Genomic DNA, 17,844 nt, shown 5'->3' with positions numbered 1-17,844 from the left:
GTCTTGTTTCTAACACAACTTCTACCTCTCCAGAATGCACCCAGGAAAGTTATTCAGCTTAAAAATATTGACCATCCTACCCAAAGAGTGGCAATTGCCTCTGAACAATCCAAGCAAAGGGAGAAGGGTATTCCCAGTAGACTTAGGTATTTTTATGGCATCTCCAAGAAGAAGCCTCCTTCGTTCCTTCCTTCCCACAATCTGCACTCTAGCTGGTTGAATACAAACCCACTAGCTCACACACATTCATGAATCTTGTCAAGAATAAGGGTGTTTGTTCAGTTTGCTATTATGTGTGGGGTCACGATTTGGAGAACTGCCAAGTATTGATGGAAATGCTCGCAGCTCTGCAAAGTGTCACAGACCTTAGGGCAAAAATTCCTACTGGGAAGTGCATTGACTCATTAACTGCTCTTCTCCATTCATTATTCTCTCGTGTAGAAGTTTCAGGCATCCACTCAAGAAGTAAGAACAACACCGTGTGACTTAGCTGACTTAGCAAATAATGAATTGTTAACAGTCAAACTGAAAAGCCCGCAGACTGAAAGATTTTCATCCAAATTATTCAGCAGATCTGTCTTACCTTCTTATGATGGAGAGGAAGGATGCTCCAGTGCTTAGGACACTAGACAAGGACTTGGAGGACCTGGCTTGAAGTCTCTGCTCTTCCACAGGCTTCCTGTAGGGTCTTGGACAAGTTCAGTTTCTCTATAAAATGGGGATAATACCCCCGTGAGGTGGGACAGTGCTGTTGTGAGGATTAATGCACTAAAGGTTGTGAGGCACTTGGATACCATAGCAATAGGGCCCATATAAGTACCTTCGAGATAGATAACAGTTCCTATGATTGCAGCCTGGTAGCAGAGACTTGGGAATAACTAATATATTCACAGATATCTGGATCATATGCAACGGATTTTCAAACAGGAGGGTGGGGAATGGCTAGTTTTACAAGAAGTGGCACCAACAGTGCACAGTGTGTCCAGCAGCAAACTCTAGTTTCCTCCCGTCCTTTTGTCCCGCCTCCTGGGGCCTTGTCTTCATTAGGACAAAAGGTGTATTCTTAACTTGAGGTAAAATCCTAGTGAATGCAGGCTGCTTGTTGTCACAGGAGTTATCAGGTCGAGTTAAAGGCTCCTTTTAGTCTTTGATTTCACCTGCTAACTCATGTGAAAAGTACAAAGCCTGGTCTTCACAAGGGTTTCACCATGTGTTGGTGTCAAGGTTCCTCCCCCACTCTGAACTCTAGGGTACAGATGTGGGGACCTGCATGAAAAACCTCCTAAGCTTATCTTTACCAGCTTAGGTCAAAAACTTCCCCAAGGTACAAAATATTACACCCGTTATCCTTGGAATGGCCGCTACCACCACCAAACTAATACTGGTTACTGGGGAAGAGCTGTTTGGACGCGTCTTTCCACCCAAAATACTTCCCAAAACCTTGCACCCCACTTCCTGGACAAGGTTTGGTAAAAGCCTCACCAATTTGCCTAGGTGACTACAGACCCAGACCCTTGGATCTGAAGAACAATGAACAATCCTCCCAACACTTGCACCCCCCCTTTCCTGGGAAATGTTGGATAAAAAGCCTCACCAATTTGCATAGGTGACCACAGACCCAAACCCTTGGATCTGAGAACAATGAAAAAGCATTCAGTGTTTTACAAGAAGACTTTTAATAAAAAATAGCAGTAAATAGAAATAAAGAAATCCCCCCTGTAAAATCAGGATGGTAGATATCTTACAGGGTAATTAGATTCAAAAACATAGAGAACCCCTCTAGGCAAAACCTTAAGTTACAAAAAAGATACACAGACAGAAATAGTTATTCTATTCAGCACAATTCTTTTCTCAGCCATTTAAAGAAATCATAATCTAACACATACCTAGCTAGATTACTTACTAAAAGTTCTAAGCCTCCATTCCTGTTCTGTCCCTGGCCAAGACGACTACAGACAGACACAGACCCTTTGTTCCTCCCTCCTCCCAGCTTTTGAAAGTATCTTGTCTCCTCATTGGTCATTTTGGTCAGGTGCCAGCGAGGTTACCTTTAGCTTCTTAACCCTTTACAGGTGAGAGGAGCTTTCCCCTGGCCAGGAGGGATTTCAAAGGGGTTTACCCTTCCCTTTATATTTATGACAGTTGGTTAGCTCGGATTAAGAACACACCTTTTGTCCTAATGGAGACACAACCTAAGTGACACTGGATGTTGCTCCCTCAGTCTCATGAATGGGGAATGACAATTGAGTGGCCAGGTCTGGGAGCACATGGGGAGGAATCAACCCAGGGGATCGCCCATGGCAATCAGATTGCCCTGCGTGCCTGAGTCTGGTCCTCAGAGACCAGTGGAATCCCTGGCTGCCACATGGTAATTCTGTGAGATGCGGCAGGAATGCATTCTGCTGCTCTGCAGCCTGTTCTCTCTTGTCTGATACCCTCTGGTGTTCACCCCAAAAAAGTAAAACCTCCACCTGAAAAAATCAGAGGAAAGATGCAGCTTATCAATGACGTGCCTTATCTTATCCCCCGCTACCTGCAGGCATGGGCTAGGGAGGGTGGTGTACAGATGTATGGTGCCAACAGTTTAGGAAGAGATTAGATTTAATATAGAGAAAGCTTCTGAATAATTATAGCCCGTAGGGGATCTCCTGCTGGAATGGAAGTAAATAATCACCTGAGATTCCATAAATTCGGTGATATAAAGGAAAGAGCTGGATTAGAGCTGAATGTAATTGAGCTGACAGTTTACATAGAGCGGTGCTTAGGCGAGGCACATTTCCTTAAAGGTTTAGCTTCTTTACCGCAAGAACATACCCCTTCACTCCTCTACACCTGTGTGCTGATGCTGTAAGCAAGCTTGTACTCAGCCAAGTGGCCAGGCAAAGGTGATGCCTTGTTGTGGATCTCTCTCTCCAAGGAAGCAAGAAAATTGGTTGTGATTCTGGCCTTGGCACATCGTTTTATCTCTTTGTGCCTCATTTTGCCAACCTGTGAAATGGAAATAATACTTGTTAAGCTCTTTGACATCAAATCATTACTGAGGCACAAATGATTGTGTCTTAGAGTTGGACCTGCTTGGTTGATTATTTAATGGCAAAACCCAGGTAAGAGGGAGAGAGTGGGATTCTATTCTGCCTTGCTGATCAATCATCTACTTTATAATGGCAGATTGCTGTACATTGTCTGCAGTCTTATACAGAAAGCATAAGCTTGATTGTCCAGACATAAGCTGAGTTTGCGGCAGTGTTAGATAGTACTATCACGGACTAATGCTCTAAACTAGTCACTGCAGTTTATGGGGATCACAGATTATTAGTCCATCTAACCACCAAATGGGGTCTATTGGCTCCTGATTCTAATGAAGTTATGAAAGTTTCAGCTTTGGCGTTTCACAAACTTGATTCTTGCCCTTAAAGCCAAAGGGATGTGTTTTGATTCGTGGTGCTGGGGATCTCTCGTCACAGCTCCTGCATCCTCCGACTGATCTCAATCACTTTGTCCCCTAGGTCCTCAGTTTCAGTGTGACACATCTGCCACAACTGATATTGTCCTGCTGGTGGATGGGTCTTGGAGTATTGGACGCAGCAACTTCAAGCTTGTCAGGGAGTTCCTGAGCACCTTGGTTTCACCTTTCAATATTGCCCGGGATAAGATAAGGATAGGTAAGAGAGCTTCTTGTCTCCATGCTTCCAGATACAGAATCAGCATAAAACCCTGCACATCTCCTCTCCTGGGAATGTCTCCTACACCTGGAGAGGATGTGCTTAGTGACTATTCTATGAGCCTAAATAATCTGCTAATGGCTCTGTTTTATACAAAGCTGAACAAATGCATTTTTAAGCAGAGGAGCTAGAAGGTTAATAAACGTAGCCCTTTGAGTGCCATGTCATACTGCAGTCCTTGGAAGGATAAGGAGGGCATTAGGTCGCATCCAACTCTATCTTGTTTAAGTACCCCTCCAGGCAGCTGCAGGATTTGCATTTTTGCACTTTGTTCTCGGCCAACCTCTTTCACATGGTCGCATGTTGGGTCATAAGCTTGTGTCTTGACAGTGATTCTTGTCTGACCTCTAGTGGTTGTAATAGACAACTACAGCGTGTGCTGTGGCCCACATTTTGAGGAGCACTTCAGACTTTCGGTGCCTCGGGCAGTGGGGTCCTGGTCCAGCACAGGGCTTCTATGCACCGTGGCAGTACAATGAATAAATAGTAACAGGCTGGGGAGGAGAAGCTGAAAGGCCACTTTAGAAAAGTTGGGCCAGTGTAACTAAAAGGAGAAAGGTGAAGCATGTATGGAGTGGGAGGTGAAAGGGAAGAGCAGAAGGGAATTGTGGGATGGAACAGGAACCTGGCAGCTGCCCTAATTTTAGCTAGGATTGTGCCTGAATTTTAGTGCTGGGAAATAATTACAATAATACCTAGATCTTACGAAGCACTTCAGATCTCAGAGCGTATTGCAGGGGAGTTAACTACCATTATCCCCCTTTCAGAGGTGGAGAAATAGTTGGAGAGAGGTGACTTTGCCCACAAAAGGCCAGCGGTGGAACTGGAAATAGATCCCAGATCTGCTGCCACCAGTTTGGTGCTCTATCCAGTAGACAATGCTGCCTGTCAATGGCAATCCTGGAAAAAAGCAGCTTTCATCTTGCTGCTAAACCCCGTGGTTGCACTCTGTTGACTGCTCTTGCCTTCCCCAGGTTTGTCCCAGTACAGCAGTGATCCACGGACAGAGTGGAACCTGAACACCTACGTCACAAGGGACGAGGTGTTAGAGGCGGTGAGGAACCTGCGATATAAAGGCGGCAACACTTTCACAGGTAACACAACTTTATCTTCAGCTCCCCCGCTCTCTGTCCCTGGGTGGGCTCCATACAGAACTCCTCTATGATCATTAGCCAATAGCTTAGCATCCTCCACATTAAGGGAGGAATATTCTGGCTGGATGTGTCTGAATTGGATACAGGACTAAAGCAGCATCAGTTACGAGAATACAGTGCAGTTGCTGTACATGGTACAGATATCTCTGACCTAAGCTAGTGGTAATGAGGTCCAGAGATAATCTGGAAACCTTGGACTCCTGTACAGGATCTGGTAGGGCTTAAGAGGAGGATGAAGAATGAACTTTGCAAAGGGAAAGTCATCCTCTTACTGTAAAGATTACAAGAAACGGTCTGGTTGATTATGGTTAAATTTGGGGGAAATCTATATATTCTACTGAAATTCATTGTGTGATTGAAACATTATGTCACCATCTTGACCACTTGGCTTATATTTTACCCCTTTTCCCCAATGCTTTGTCTGTCTGTCTGTCTTTTAGGCCCTGATTCAGCAGAGCACTGCCGTACTTGAAACAGTGGGAGTTAAGTGCATGCTGACGTGCTTTTGCTGAGTTAGGGCTGTACACTGTGTGATCTTCAAGGCAGGAAATTTGCCTTCATTTATGTTTGGAAAACACGTAGTGCATTGTTGGCTTTGCTTAAGATATTAGTGTTTCATTATATTCATGATCAGGTAAGAGGTCCATAAGTGACTTGGTAACGTTCATTGTGTTTTGGTTTTGGATTGTTTACACTGCTGAGACATCTGCGGCCTGATTTTTATCAGATGTCTGCGTGGCATGTCAAGCCTAGTTTCCATGCACAACTACTTTGATTGCAAGCAAAAAATGGAATAAACAGGCACGCAAATCAGGCACACAGTTTTGCACATGCATTTTTTTAAAGCGACACTGTCAAGGTTTATCTGCCCACAGTTTGCCTTACCATTGTTCTCTGGTTTGTTTGCAAAATCTCCACCATTCTTTACATGTGTGTGGAGTTCTACTTGAAACTGAAACTTCAGAGATCCCTTGAAACAAGGCACCTAACATCACATGCCTGTGAGCAGCCCCACAGTCACAGAGCAGCATGTAGGTCTGCAATGAAGTGAGAAAAAACTTTGGAATGACAGAATTGTCAAGTCTAACCCGTTACCTTCCAAAGGTTTATTTATAAAGCAAGCCACTGTAGCTTTGTTTAAAAGGCCTTTTTACAACAGTCTCCTTCAGACTGCAATGCAGGAGATCATCCCCACAGCACAGGAGCTGTGTTTGTATCCCTCATGCAGAACTAGTATACCCAGTTTCGACTAAGGAGCTGAGAAGGGCGTTTGCACTTCCCAAAGCATGTGCATCTCTGCAGACTTGTTTTCAGGGATCTAATTCCATTCTTCTTTCTTCCCAAGGCCTTGCTTTGTCCTATGTCCTAGAACAAAATCTGAAACCTGAAGCTGGTGCCAGGTCAGATGCAGTCAAGCTGGTGATCCTCTTGACTGATGGAAAATCACAGGATGATGCCAACCTGTCTGCCCAGACCTTGAAAAATATGGGCATAGAGATATTTGCCATTGGTAAGATTACAGCTATTAATAACACCAGGTGGGGTTGGCCTAACTGTTCCCTTTGAAATCAATGGTAAAACTCTATTGGACTTTAATCGGAGCACTTTTAGGACAACACTGAGTGTTTTGGAAAATATTACCCATAAAGTTTGGCCTCTTGATTTGATATCATTTTACCATGAGCAGATGGGTCATTAATGTATCATTCAGACATGACAGATAGATAGAATCTTCAAGGGGTGGCCAATGGTGGGATGTTGTGTTTTCGTTTTTAAAAACTAGTTTAGTTTTAATTAAAAGTTTTCTCACCACCTGCACATCAAAATCTCTAACAGCCTCAGATTTGCATAATGGGAGATCAATGATTGCTAAACTGTTTACCTCAAAATGGAATTAAACAAACCTATTAGAGCTAGATATGAAATGGTTTTCTTGTCCTGAAGACAATATTGAGATGTCAAAAAATGTTCCCACTCGGAATTGGGACAAAAAAGTCAATCTCAGATTTTCATGAATTTTGGTTTCAGGTTGATAGAAACACTTTAAATGATTTAAAATTAGCTTAAATTTTGAAACAAAATTGCTTTGAAGTGGAAAATCAGAATTTTTCTTTTTGAGGAAATCCAAACAAAATGTTTCGACAATTTCAAAACTTTTTTTTTTTTTCAAAAAAACTTTTGAGTTGAAAATTTGCTGAACTGATCCTGTCCCACGAACAGTTTTGGTTTAGATGAATCGGCCATTTCCAAAGAGAACCATTCGATTAAATTACCAACCTATTGTATCTGGCAATCTGCCTCCAAATACATTCATTTGATTAACGTTCTGTATTTCTAATAGTCTTATCAGCTCTTTGCCATCTGGCAGCAATAAGGAGGCATAAAATGACTGGGAGAGGAGCTGTCAATTATAACTGAATTTATCTAGTAAAGGTTAATGCAAGAGGAGTAAAATTAAACAATAAAGTATTACCCCCCTGCACTAGAAGTAGTTTATGGTAAGTACACCATAGAGAATTCATTGAATACCACTGTATGGCTATATCTTTTGCAATGTACTTTACTTAATATACTGAATGGAGACACAGACTGTAATAGAGTCGACAGCATAATACTTTAAAACCTGTGCATTTGAATGTATTGCCTGCTTTGTCACTTCCCCTTGTTGTTTAGATTAGAAATGTTTGCAGTGTTTGTGTATTTTGACTCTAGATTGTGAGAACTTGAGTTATAGTCTCCAAAGAGGAAAGAGATTTAAACCACCTGCCCACATAATTATTGCCGCAATGCCTAGGAGCTGTAGTCATGGAGCAGGATCCCACTATGCTAGGAGCTTTACAAATGTAGAACAAAAAAGCAGTCCTGGGTTAGACAAGGAAACACTACCTGGCCCAAGAATAATATAGCAAGAAATTATGTAGGTGGATCCCAGCTAGAGATGGGCCCAAGCCATGACAGCCAAAGATGGATCTTTCCCAAAGTATGGGGATGTTTTAATCCAAAGTTTTGGTTTGGATTCATTTCTAATCCCACATCAAGATGGAAAAGATGAGCATATTTGTTAAATACAAGATACCTTTTGGTGTTGGTTACTTTTTGCCTGTTACACAAAGAAAATCTCGAGAGAAACCTCTTCCCATAGGATTGTACACTAATGGCCAGATCCCCATCTGATGTAGATGACCTCATTGACCTCACTGGAATTTCACTGATTTACACCAGGACCTCCCTCTACATCTCTAATGTTCAAGGGCAAGGCAAGGCATTCTACAGGCATAAGGCATTGAGCCTGATTCTCCACTGTTCTGCACCTTGTGTAGGCATTTATATCTGTGAAAAGCAAGTGAGAAGAAGTAAAACACTATCCAAATTGGGACCTGCTTTACATATGGGTAAGTTACTACACAAGATGCAGAGCAATGGAGATTCAGACCCTTTGCGCACAGATGATATGCAGGGCTGGATTTATGGAAAGAATAACAAGGATTTGTGACGGAGCTTTATGTTCTAGTGAACAGCAGATTCTCTGTGGGGGAAGCTGGCATCTCATAAATACCAAAGTGTTATTTATTCATTCATTGATTTCTACATATGTCCTGATTTGTCTTTTAGTGGAATATTATCAGCCTCTGTGGTAGCCAGGCCTGCAGTAACATGATAGAGGGGAACTATTAGGAGGATTCGCAAGTGTCGCTCTGGACCACAGAAGACCCCCTGACTCCACTGTATTTAAACACAATCTAGATATTGCTCCTTAAAGGCCAGTTGTGCTTATAGCTACAGGCAAGACTCCAAGACACTGCAGAGAAGCACCACCCCATGGGGAAGGCTAGGAGGCATTTTTAGCCAAGAGACTGAAGTTGTGCTCGGCTCCTGAACTGGGGCATTAAATAGGGGAAAGACCTTTTTCTGGCCCTGAGTCTTGTTCATCTCCTGGGAGTTTTCTTAGCTGACTGGCTCTTTGCTCTCTCTCTTTTTAGGGGTGAAAAATGCAGATGAGGCAGAGCTGAGACAGGTGGCATCAGAGCCCCTGGAGCTCACTGTTTATAACGTGCTGGATTTCCCCCTGCTCAGCTCTCTGGTCAGCAGGCTCAGCCGGGTCTTGTGCACCAGGATCAAAGAGAAGCACAAGAGTGAAAACACAGGTGAGTTAAAGCCTGCAATCCCTGTTCAGTCCTACCAGCTAGCATGGCTTCCCTGCAGTCCATGCCAAACGCACCTCCTAAACTCCCCTTCCTCACCCATCCATTTGATCCCCTCTTCACATCCTTCCACTGGCTCCCCACCTGCTGTCAGCTTATTGTCACCACCTCCAGAGCTCTGTCTACCTCTACCCTTCCCTGCGTATCCTCTCTTTCAGCTGTCTCCACTGCTCTGCCACTGCTCCTTGCCTTGCCCACTGTTTGCCAACCTCTCACATGGTCACCTTCTTCCACATGATCCCCTCTGCATGGTACAGCCTCCCGTGGTTCATCTGCAAGGCCCCTACTCTCTCCTTAGACTGTGAGCAGCTTGGGCAGAGACCTTTCTTGGGGTGGGGTGGGGGGAAAGGCGGTTGGAAAGTATGTAGTGGGTGGTACTGTACATAAAGAACAAGAGGTGACTACACCGGTGTAGGGAGGAGGGGGACTTACCTGTCCGATTTATCCACGTCAGTGCACATGAACAACAAATGCATTCTCAACCTGAGTCTCTTCCAGACTTTCCCTATGCAGCTGCATCACTTCCTGTTGGGTTCACCATTGAGATGTCCAAAGCAAAGGATTAATTTGTGAGCACTTTGGGCTTTTGTTGGGTGGGGAGAGATTGCAAAATTATTGAGTACAAGGCTTTTTCCACCTGTAGTTCAAGCCATATGTTCCCAAGGGATAGCTAAATACAAATAAGTGTGGTTTTTCTAGCTAAAGAGAAGCTAGGACTAGACTGAAGGACTCCCCCCTTCTCACCCCCAACCAAATGTTAAGCTAAGTGCCCAGCACCAATACTATACATGTGTGTGGGTTCCCCCCCCATTCAATTTTTAATCTCTGCTCATTTTTTCATAGGTTTTCCTAAAATACAATGGGAGAGTTCAACTTTCAAATGTATCTTTAAGTGGGTTTGGAATTTGACAAAGTAAATGGACTCTTCCCTATTAGTCTGTATCTGCTCTGATGTAATTAGACCAGTTTTTCTCAGGCATTCGATACTCCAGAGAAAATGGGCTGTTTTGTTTTGGTTTTTTTTTAAAACAGACTTTTCCTGGTTCAATTTGACTAAATCTTTGGAACTGGCAAATGCTGAGCCATCTGTTGAATCGATAGCAGTGACTCACATTCAAATGTAAAGTATATTCTCCAAATAACTACACAGTTTGTTCTCAATGGGATTTTTATATTTCCCCTTGGACCACCTTTTAAATGTTCATTTCATGGTAGGCTGGAATGCTTCCTATGTATTTAGGGAAGAAGACTGTAACTGGATTAGGACATGTCACTTGATAAAAAGAAGTAGAAAGTGCATTTGGCACGTTAAGATAATATGAGAAGGTAACACAGGTTTTTGAACAATAGACAGTCCTGTGAAAGCTGTCTCAGCCAACACTGGTCCCCATCTGAGTCCCACCAACCTTATAATATCAGAGGTGACCTCCAGAAGCATGCACCTTTCCTGGACTCCTCCGCTGAGACCACCAAAGAAATATAGGATTGTATATTACCCATCCAGGGGAGGAATCCCCAAAGAGGTAGGAGATCCTGTGTTTGGATGTGTGTGGTGGCTGGAAACTAGAGCAGACTTGGACTAGACTTGAGTAGACTTCTCAGGGACACAAAGAGCAGTTAGGCACCCAACTCTCATTGGACGTCAATCGGAGTTGGATGCCTAATGTGTTCATTTTTAATATTATGTGTGTGTCAGCCTTATCAGCACGCTACACGGAAATGACAGGAACTTTACTTTTTGGTCATGCTTATGCTGATTTGGTCTCTTCTTGTCTCTTTTCTCTTCTCTCCCTTACACCATCCTCATCACCTCATTTGTAGACTGTCTATTTTGATTTTAAGCTCTTCAGGGCAGGGACCTTCCCTTCAGTCTTATCAGTAAAGTATCTTGCATACTGTTGGAAATATAGAAATAATAATAAGGTGCCCTGGCTGAAACTTTTAGAGCCTTGCTCTAGGTAGTTCTTCCTCAGTTACAATTGTATAACCCCATTGAATTGAGTGGGGTTGGGCAGCCTTTGGCTCAGTAAATATACACCTCCACCCATTTCACCCCTAGGCTTTCATCTGAGCAGACAGCCCTGGTTTGTGATTCCCTGCATGGCTGCCACCCTCTTTGGCATGTTCCTACTGTTACTGTGATTTGCTGTGGTTGCAAAATACTCTAGGGAAATAGATTCTGAGTCCCACAGCTGCCATCCCCACTCCTCAGTCTATCTTTGCTTAAAATTCTCCTTTCCTGGCATGCTGCCATGGCAATCTTGGTAGAGTTTATTCCCCCCACCTACAAGAGGGTTGGTGCAACTAACCTAAATAACAGAGCTGGTTCCCATCTGCAGTGTGGTGGGGGCGTGATGTCACTAGCAGAGAGCATGCTGCTCCTACATCACACTGAGCATGAACCAGTGAGTGACTCATGGTGGATGCTGTGGATGAGAAAAGTAAACTAAAAAGCTTTATTTCTTGAAGGCCTCTTCTTCCTTTATTTGGGGCAGGCAGGGAGGCGTCTAGGGTGACGCTAGCTAGTATGAAGTTACAAGGGCTTTCAGCCTTCGTGTTCAAGGCACAGCATGCTTACGAGGTATAGTTGTGGCTGGTGCTGGTTTGTTTGATTGCTTCCTCTGCTACAGAACTCCTGATACCACAACTTCTTACAGCCTTTCTCTGTGTTTTTCAGGTAGTTTTAGACGGATCTACCTCCTCCACTCAGCTTGTCAATTTGACCTCGCACACAGAATACCTGGTTTCGGTGTTTCCTATTTATGAAAATGCCGTTGGAGATGGGCTGAGGGGCATCACCTCGACATGTAGGTCATGAGTAGAGAGCTCTAGTCTAGCCTTCATGGCATCCCTCTCTGCTTTGTGCAACTTCTCTCTTCCCAGATCCCAAGCATCATTCACTCCCTTCCTTAAGCCCCAGTTCTCTTGGTGCTGATTTCCTCACCGCCTCAGCACTTCCCCAATCCCTGAGTGGTTGCCCCATGTATAGGGTATGTTCGAGTAAGCTCTTTAAGCAGGCTATGAATATAGGTGATGTCCTATTTGAAAAAAATAAAGTGTGTGTGTGGGAATCTTGATGCTTCAGGCAAAATCCCCTTTGACTTCAGTAAGTGTTTTTGCATGACTGAGGTAAATCAGGACTTCTGGAGATAATGTTTGAACATAAAAAAAATGAACATTCTTCAGGGGAGAAAATTAGCTATTTAGTATTCTGGCAGGAAGAAACAATGTTACCCAGATATGCTGGACGCAGCATCAAGCTTTTTGTTGTGGTTTTATTATTTTTACAATTAAGCTATCTACATTTACTCATCCATTCCTGGATCACATTCTCAGGATTGAATTCTAAGATGCTAATGGAATGACATCCCACCCAGGAGTTTTGTGGCATCAAGTGCCTGGAAGTGTGGTACACATGCTCATATACCCTCCTACACACACTTCCCTTATGGGTTTTTTTTTTGGCTTGTTCACCCCCTGCTGCTCTTCTTTTAAGATGTTGGAGATCCTTGCTGTTCCCCTGTGATGCCATAATTGAAAGAGGGAAATTTTTGTACTAGGATTTTCCCCAGAACGTCCCCCGAAGGGTCAAGAAAGAGCCAATTTAAAAATAGATATTGAAAATGCATTCATGAGACTGAGACTGACTGGGGCTGATTGGTGTGAGCCAGGAGGAAGAACTCTGTGTCGGCTGCTGAAACTTGCAAAGGCAGAGACAAGCCTCATGAGGTAGATGATCTATAGGTACTGCTATTAAGGAGCAAGCTGTGCCTTTAGATTGCCCTGCTGTGACTATATAAATTTCTAGAAGGGCTTTTGATCCTGTTGCTTCTGATTTTCCCCCTCTGTTCCAAAGGGTAATTAGTTTGTATTGTGGTAATGTCTAGGAGACCAGGACCCCATTGTGCTAGGTGGTGTGTTCACACTCACCCTCTTACTTGGCCCAAAGATCTTGCAAGCTAAGTGTAAGGCAAGAGCCAACAGGTAGATACAGATAGGGGCGCACAAGGAAACAATGAGACAAGATTGGTTGGCACGATAGGCAGTCGTCTCAGCTGACTCACCGCTGTCAAGTTTGTCCAAAGGTTCCCAAGTCTTAGTACCTTCTCTGCACATTGTTTCTTTTTTATTGCTAACGTTTGCTAAACAATATCTACCTTGAAGGAAAGTTTGGCGTTAAATGACCATGTGACAAAGAAAGATTGTGATGGGAGGGATACATTTCTTTGGTCCACATGTCAAAGATATTCCCTGCCCACGGAAACAGCCAATAAGGCCTTCTGACTGGATTCTGATGATTCTCTGTTATAGAAGCATCATATACACATCTCCTAAAATAGCTTTACCCTAACTGCTTTGCTCTGATGTACAGTTTAGATATCCTTGAATCTGTGTGTGGGGGCGGGAAGGGTTAAAGACAGGAATGAGCAACTTCCTTGTGAATCTTTTTGTTCTGTTTTCCTTCATCTGAGTAGCTTTGTCACCACCCCTTTCCCTGCGCGCATTGGAAGTGAGCCACAACAGTCTAACACTGAGCTGGCAGCCGTCAAGTGGAGCTACTCAATACCTGGTGCTCTGTTCAGCGGCCCCCAATGGAGCGGAGAATGATACCAAAGAGGTATAGCTGAAGATAGTTATAATTATTCCTTTTGCCACATTGGATATAGTCAGAGATACGGGGCCCAAACTTAAATCCCAGGTCTGCATGAGAATTACTTAACTGACTTTCATTTAAATCTCCTCTAAGTCAAAGTGGGTCTGAATCAATGGGAAGGTTCAGATCTGCAAACTTCCTGGCTACCCTCTATTACTATAAAAGGTCTGAGTGTAACCCTGGGTCTAAACATGGAATTCAAGAAAGTTTAGATCTGGATCCAAACTTTTGTGGAGTGAGCCCATATTTAGAAAGAACAATCCATGGCTCTTATACAGCACTTTTCATCAGTAGATCTCGAAGTGGTTTACAAAGTAGGTCAGGATTATTATCACCATTTTACAGATGGGGAAAACTGAGGGGAAGTGACTTGTCCAAGGTCCCCCAGCAGGCCAGTGGCAGACTGGGGAGTTGAGCCCAGGTCTCCTAAGTCCCAGTACAGTGCCCTATCCACTTGCTATATAAAAATGAAAAAAAAATTTGGGTTTCAAAATGTAGATTTGGCAGGTCAGTTTTTATTTACTTAACTACGACTCACCCTTACGGCTTTGTATAAACCTTAAACAATACCATACAGTAGAAATAAGGAGAAAAGGAGCTCTCAGATCATCTAATTCAACATGCATTTTTAATGAACTATCTCAAACGTACAGAATGATGCACTTGGAGCCTGACATCTCATTGAAAAAGTCTATGGCTTCCTTGCTCGGTGTTGAGAAGAAGCGTGGTCTAGTTGGTGGAGCTTGAGGCTGGGAGCCAGGCCTCCCAAGACTCTGCCACTTATTCTCTGGGTGGCCTTGGGCAAGTTGTGTAACTGCTCTGCCTTGGTTTTTCCACCTAATAAGATGGGGATAGTAACCCCTGCAACCCAGTGTTGCTCTGAAGATTCAGTAGTTCGTGTTTGTACTGCACTTTTGCGCTCAGTATTTCAGTATAGAAATGGTGTCTTCAAGATCTGATATTGGGGTGGGTGAACGGGGGTAACTTTTTTATATATATGTGCTTGGGCAGTGCCACAATTATTCCATCTGCCTCACACAGAAATTAAAGCACTAAAGCCATGGGCCACCCACGAAAGAGTTAATTAACTTGGTGTGTCCAGCAAATGCTTCCCACCCCATCAAATTCTAGTCTTTCTATTAAAAACTCCTAGAATGTTTCTCTGAGTACAAGGCAGGTATTGAGTTTTTGCAATAAGCAGTATTGCAAAACAAGCTGCCCTGGGCATGTTAAGTGGGTACAGTTCTGCTCTGGAAGTAGTAGGTGGTGGCAATCCTGTTGTAATGACCAAAGTATAAAAATGGGAAAGCCACGGAAAAGGTTTGTTTTTTTTGTTTGTTTTGTGGGGTTTTTTTTCTTCTTCTGAAAGCATAGCTCTTCAAGTCTCTCTCAGGAAATGGGATATCACATTCTTTGCCTAGATGACAGGTTTCAGAGTAACAGCCGTGTTAGTCTGTATTTGCAAAAAGAAAAGGAGGACTTGTGGCACCTTAGAGACTAACCAATTCGAAGTGAGCTCTGGCTCACGAAAGCTTATGCTCAAATAAATTGGTTAGTCTCTAAGGTGCCACAAGTACTCCTTTTCTTTTTGCCTAGATGCAAATTCATAACCATTCTGCACATCCCTGTCATCTCTAGTGTAAAGCATTTTACATCACAACTATTGAATGGTTAAACTGTGAGAACTCTCTTCTCTGCAGTTGTTTGTTGTGTCCCATCTTCAGTCATTGTTCCCCACTGGGTATCCTGTTGGGGCCTTGGCAGGCTGAGAACTTTGCGTGCTCCCATGGAATCTTAGGGACAGTTCAGTTAAACAGCTGGATCCTGTGGGAATCCATCTCTTCCCCTAATCATCGTGCTGTGATGTTTTTCTTTGCTGAATATCTGGGAATGAAGGAGATGGTGATTTATCTGTTATGATACCTTCTCCATGCTCACAAAGGATCGGATTTTTTATTTTTTGACTGCAATGTGTATTGTCCTTGCATGTGATCTGGGCTACTAGGTTCTATTTAGAGCTGACTGAAAAATTCCCATCTATTTATTTTTTTTCAATGGAAAATATCCTTTTTGTTTTAAAAACAATCATTAAAAATTGAAATTTTTGCCTAAAATATTTTAGGTTTTTGCCAAAAACCCCCAAACCCATTTTCAGTAAACTGATTTTTAACTAATTTTTATGTTCAGTTAAGTACTTCTCAGGAAAAATAATCACTGTTTTCCCCACTGTAGTTCTACCACCCCTAACATAAGCAAGCTGGGTTGCCATTCATTTCTATTTAGCAGAATTGTTCACCCAGAAGCAAGGGCAGAGTGTAGTGAGCGGGCGGGAAGAGGAGGGAGCATGATGTATAGTAGGGATGGGTAGCTAATGGTTTTACTATTCCACAAGTACTTTTGAGATTTCAAAAATGTTTCCCTTCCCAAATTGGGAGAAAAAGTCAAAATCTCAAATTTTTGCAACCTGACCAACTGAAAAAAAAAATCCAGTTTGTCTCAATCCCAGGGTTAGAAGGGACCAAAAGGATCATCTAGTCCAGTGGTTCTCAAACTAGGGCCGCCGCTTGTTCAGGGAAAGCACCTGGCAGGCCTGGCTGGTTTGTTTACCTGCCGCATCCTCAGGTTCAGGCGGTCGCAGCTCCCACTGGCTGCGGTTCGCCGCTCCACGCCAGTGGGGGCTGCGGGAAGTGGTGCGGGCTGAGAGATGTGTTGGCCGCCCTTCCTGCAGCCCCCATTGGCCTGGAGCGGTGAACTGCGGCCAGTGGGAGCCGCGATCGGCCGAAACTGCAGACACGGCAGGTAAACAAACCGGCCTGGCCCACCAGGGGCTTTCCCTGAACAAGCAGTGGCCCTAGTTTAAGAACCACTGATCTAGCCTAACCCCCTGCCAAGATGCAGGATTTGTTGCACCTAAACCATCCGAGACCGGCTCTCCAGCCCCTTTTTGAGAACTTTTTTGAAAACCACTTGAAACATTTTGATTTGATTTTGACCTTTTTCTCATTGTTAACCAGTTTTAAAGTACAAATTAAGTTAAATTTGAAATGAGTCACTTTGAACCAAGAAACTGAAGGTATTTTGTGAAGAAAATATCAGAATAGGACACTTCAACTCTTTTTTTAAGTTGGAAAACTAGTCGAAACCAGTCTTTTTTTGTGAACTGTTTTGGTTTTAACAAATTGGCATTTTTTGGGTGGAAAAAAATATTCTGGTGAAAAATTCCCAGCCAGTTCTAGAGTTTGCATTCACTGTGCATGTCTGTTGGGTTGGGTAGTGGAGGAGCATTGACCACGACACAGCTACGTGGCTGGTGAGGAGTGTTACAAGTACTCTCTAATGATATGTCTTACAGCTGGAGCTGGGTGGATCATTCCAAGCTGGAAAAGACCTATTCAGTCCAGCTTTCGTTGAGCGAGCATGCTAGAAAGAGTGTAGCCTTGGTAACACGGGCAATGGCAAGCAGTGGCATGTTAGCCGTCTTAAGTACAAATCTGCCCTACCCCTGTGGATATGTACTTAAAGCAGCTAGCCTGGCTACATTCTATTTGTAGTTTGGTAGCTCAAGGACAGCCAGTGCAAATTTGTCTTCTCGAGCTGGAAATCACACCCCCAGCTTGAAGTGTAGACGTACCCAAAGAGACAGACAAGCTGTGGCCTTAGACTCCTGTCTCTGCAGCCCTGTTTTGCTCTTGGTTTGTTAGAGGATGCTATGGGGAGCCAACCATGGCAGAGCCTCACCACAGAATACCTCTCTGAGTGTCCATCTTTATCCTCTGATAGGTGAAAGTGGAACAGCCTGAGGTTCTGCTGGACGGGCTGTCTCCCAGCACGGAGTACTCCGTAGCAGTGTATGCAATGTACGGGGAAGAGGCAAGTGATCCAGCCAGCATCCAGGAAACCACCTGTAAGTTTTACTTCCTTCTTTTACTCAGCTGACCCTTTGGCAGGAGCATAAGCGGTTTGATGAATGGTGCATGATTGGCAAGAGAGACTTATTAACTGAGATGCTTCACATATTTTTCACATAGCTTGTAAACGGGCTCCTTCTTCCCTGGCTAATGCTAAATGTAGGGTGGCTCTCTGAGGTTACCTCTAGTTGTATGACTGGCTTT

At 43.6% G+C, this 17,844-nt stretch overlaps 1 protein-coding gene across 6 annotated transcripts in view; it reads left to right on the top strand.

The window, feature by feature from the left end:
• The window catches only part of COL20A1 (collagen type XX alpha 1 chain), a 96,621-nt gene that overhangs the window by 19,895 nt on the left and 58,882 nt on the right, over positions 1 to 17,844 (top strand). For 5 of the 6 annotated variants that reach the window (XM_048820793.2, XM_075118692.1, XM_048820791.2 and 2 more), the window contains exons 7-14: positions 3,507 to 3,662; positions 4,697 to 4,816; positions 6,222 to 6,386; positions 8,857 to 9,021; positions 10,429 to 10,601; positions 11,756 to 11,885; positions 13,554 to 13,696; positions 17,513 to 17,636. In XM_048820793.2, the coding sequence (XP_048676750.1) occupies positions 3,507 to 3,662; positions 4,697 to 4,816; positions 6,222 to 6,386; positions 8,857 to 9,021; positions 10,429 to 10,601; positions 11,756 to 11,885; positions 13,554 to 13,696; positions 17,513 to 17,636 (1,176 nt within the window). The remainder of the gene's footprint in view (positions 1 to 3,506; positions 3,663 to 4,696; positions 4,817 to 6,221; positions 6,387 to 8,856; positions 9,022 to 10,428; positions 10,602 to 11,755; positions 11,886 to 13,553; positions 13,697 to 17,512; positions 17,637 to 17,844) is intronic. The other variant, XM_048820792.2, reaches the window with a different exon arrangement.

This window comes from Caretta caretta, chromosome 13 (assembly GCF_965140235.1).
Source record: "Caretta caretta isolate rCarCar2 chromosome 13, rCarCar1.hap1, whole genome shotgun sequence".
In the NCBI taxonomy this organism is placed as follows: domain Eukaryota; kingdom Metazoa; phylum Chordata; order Testudines; family Cheloniidae; genus Caretta; species Caretta caretta.
This window is presented reverse-complemented; position numbering and strand designations above follow the sequence as displayed.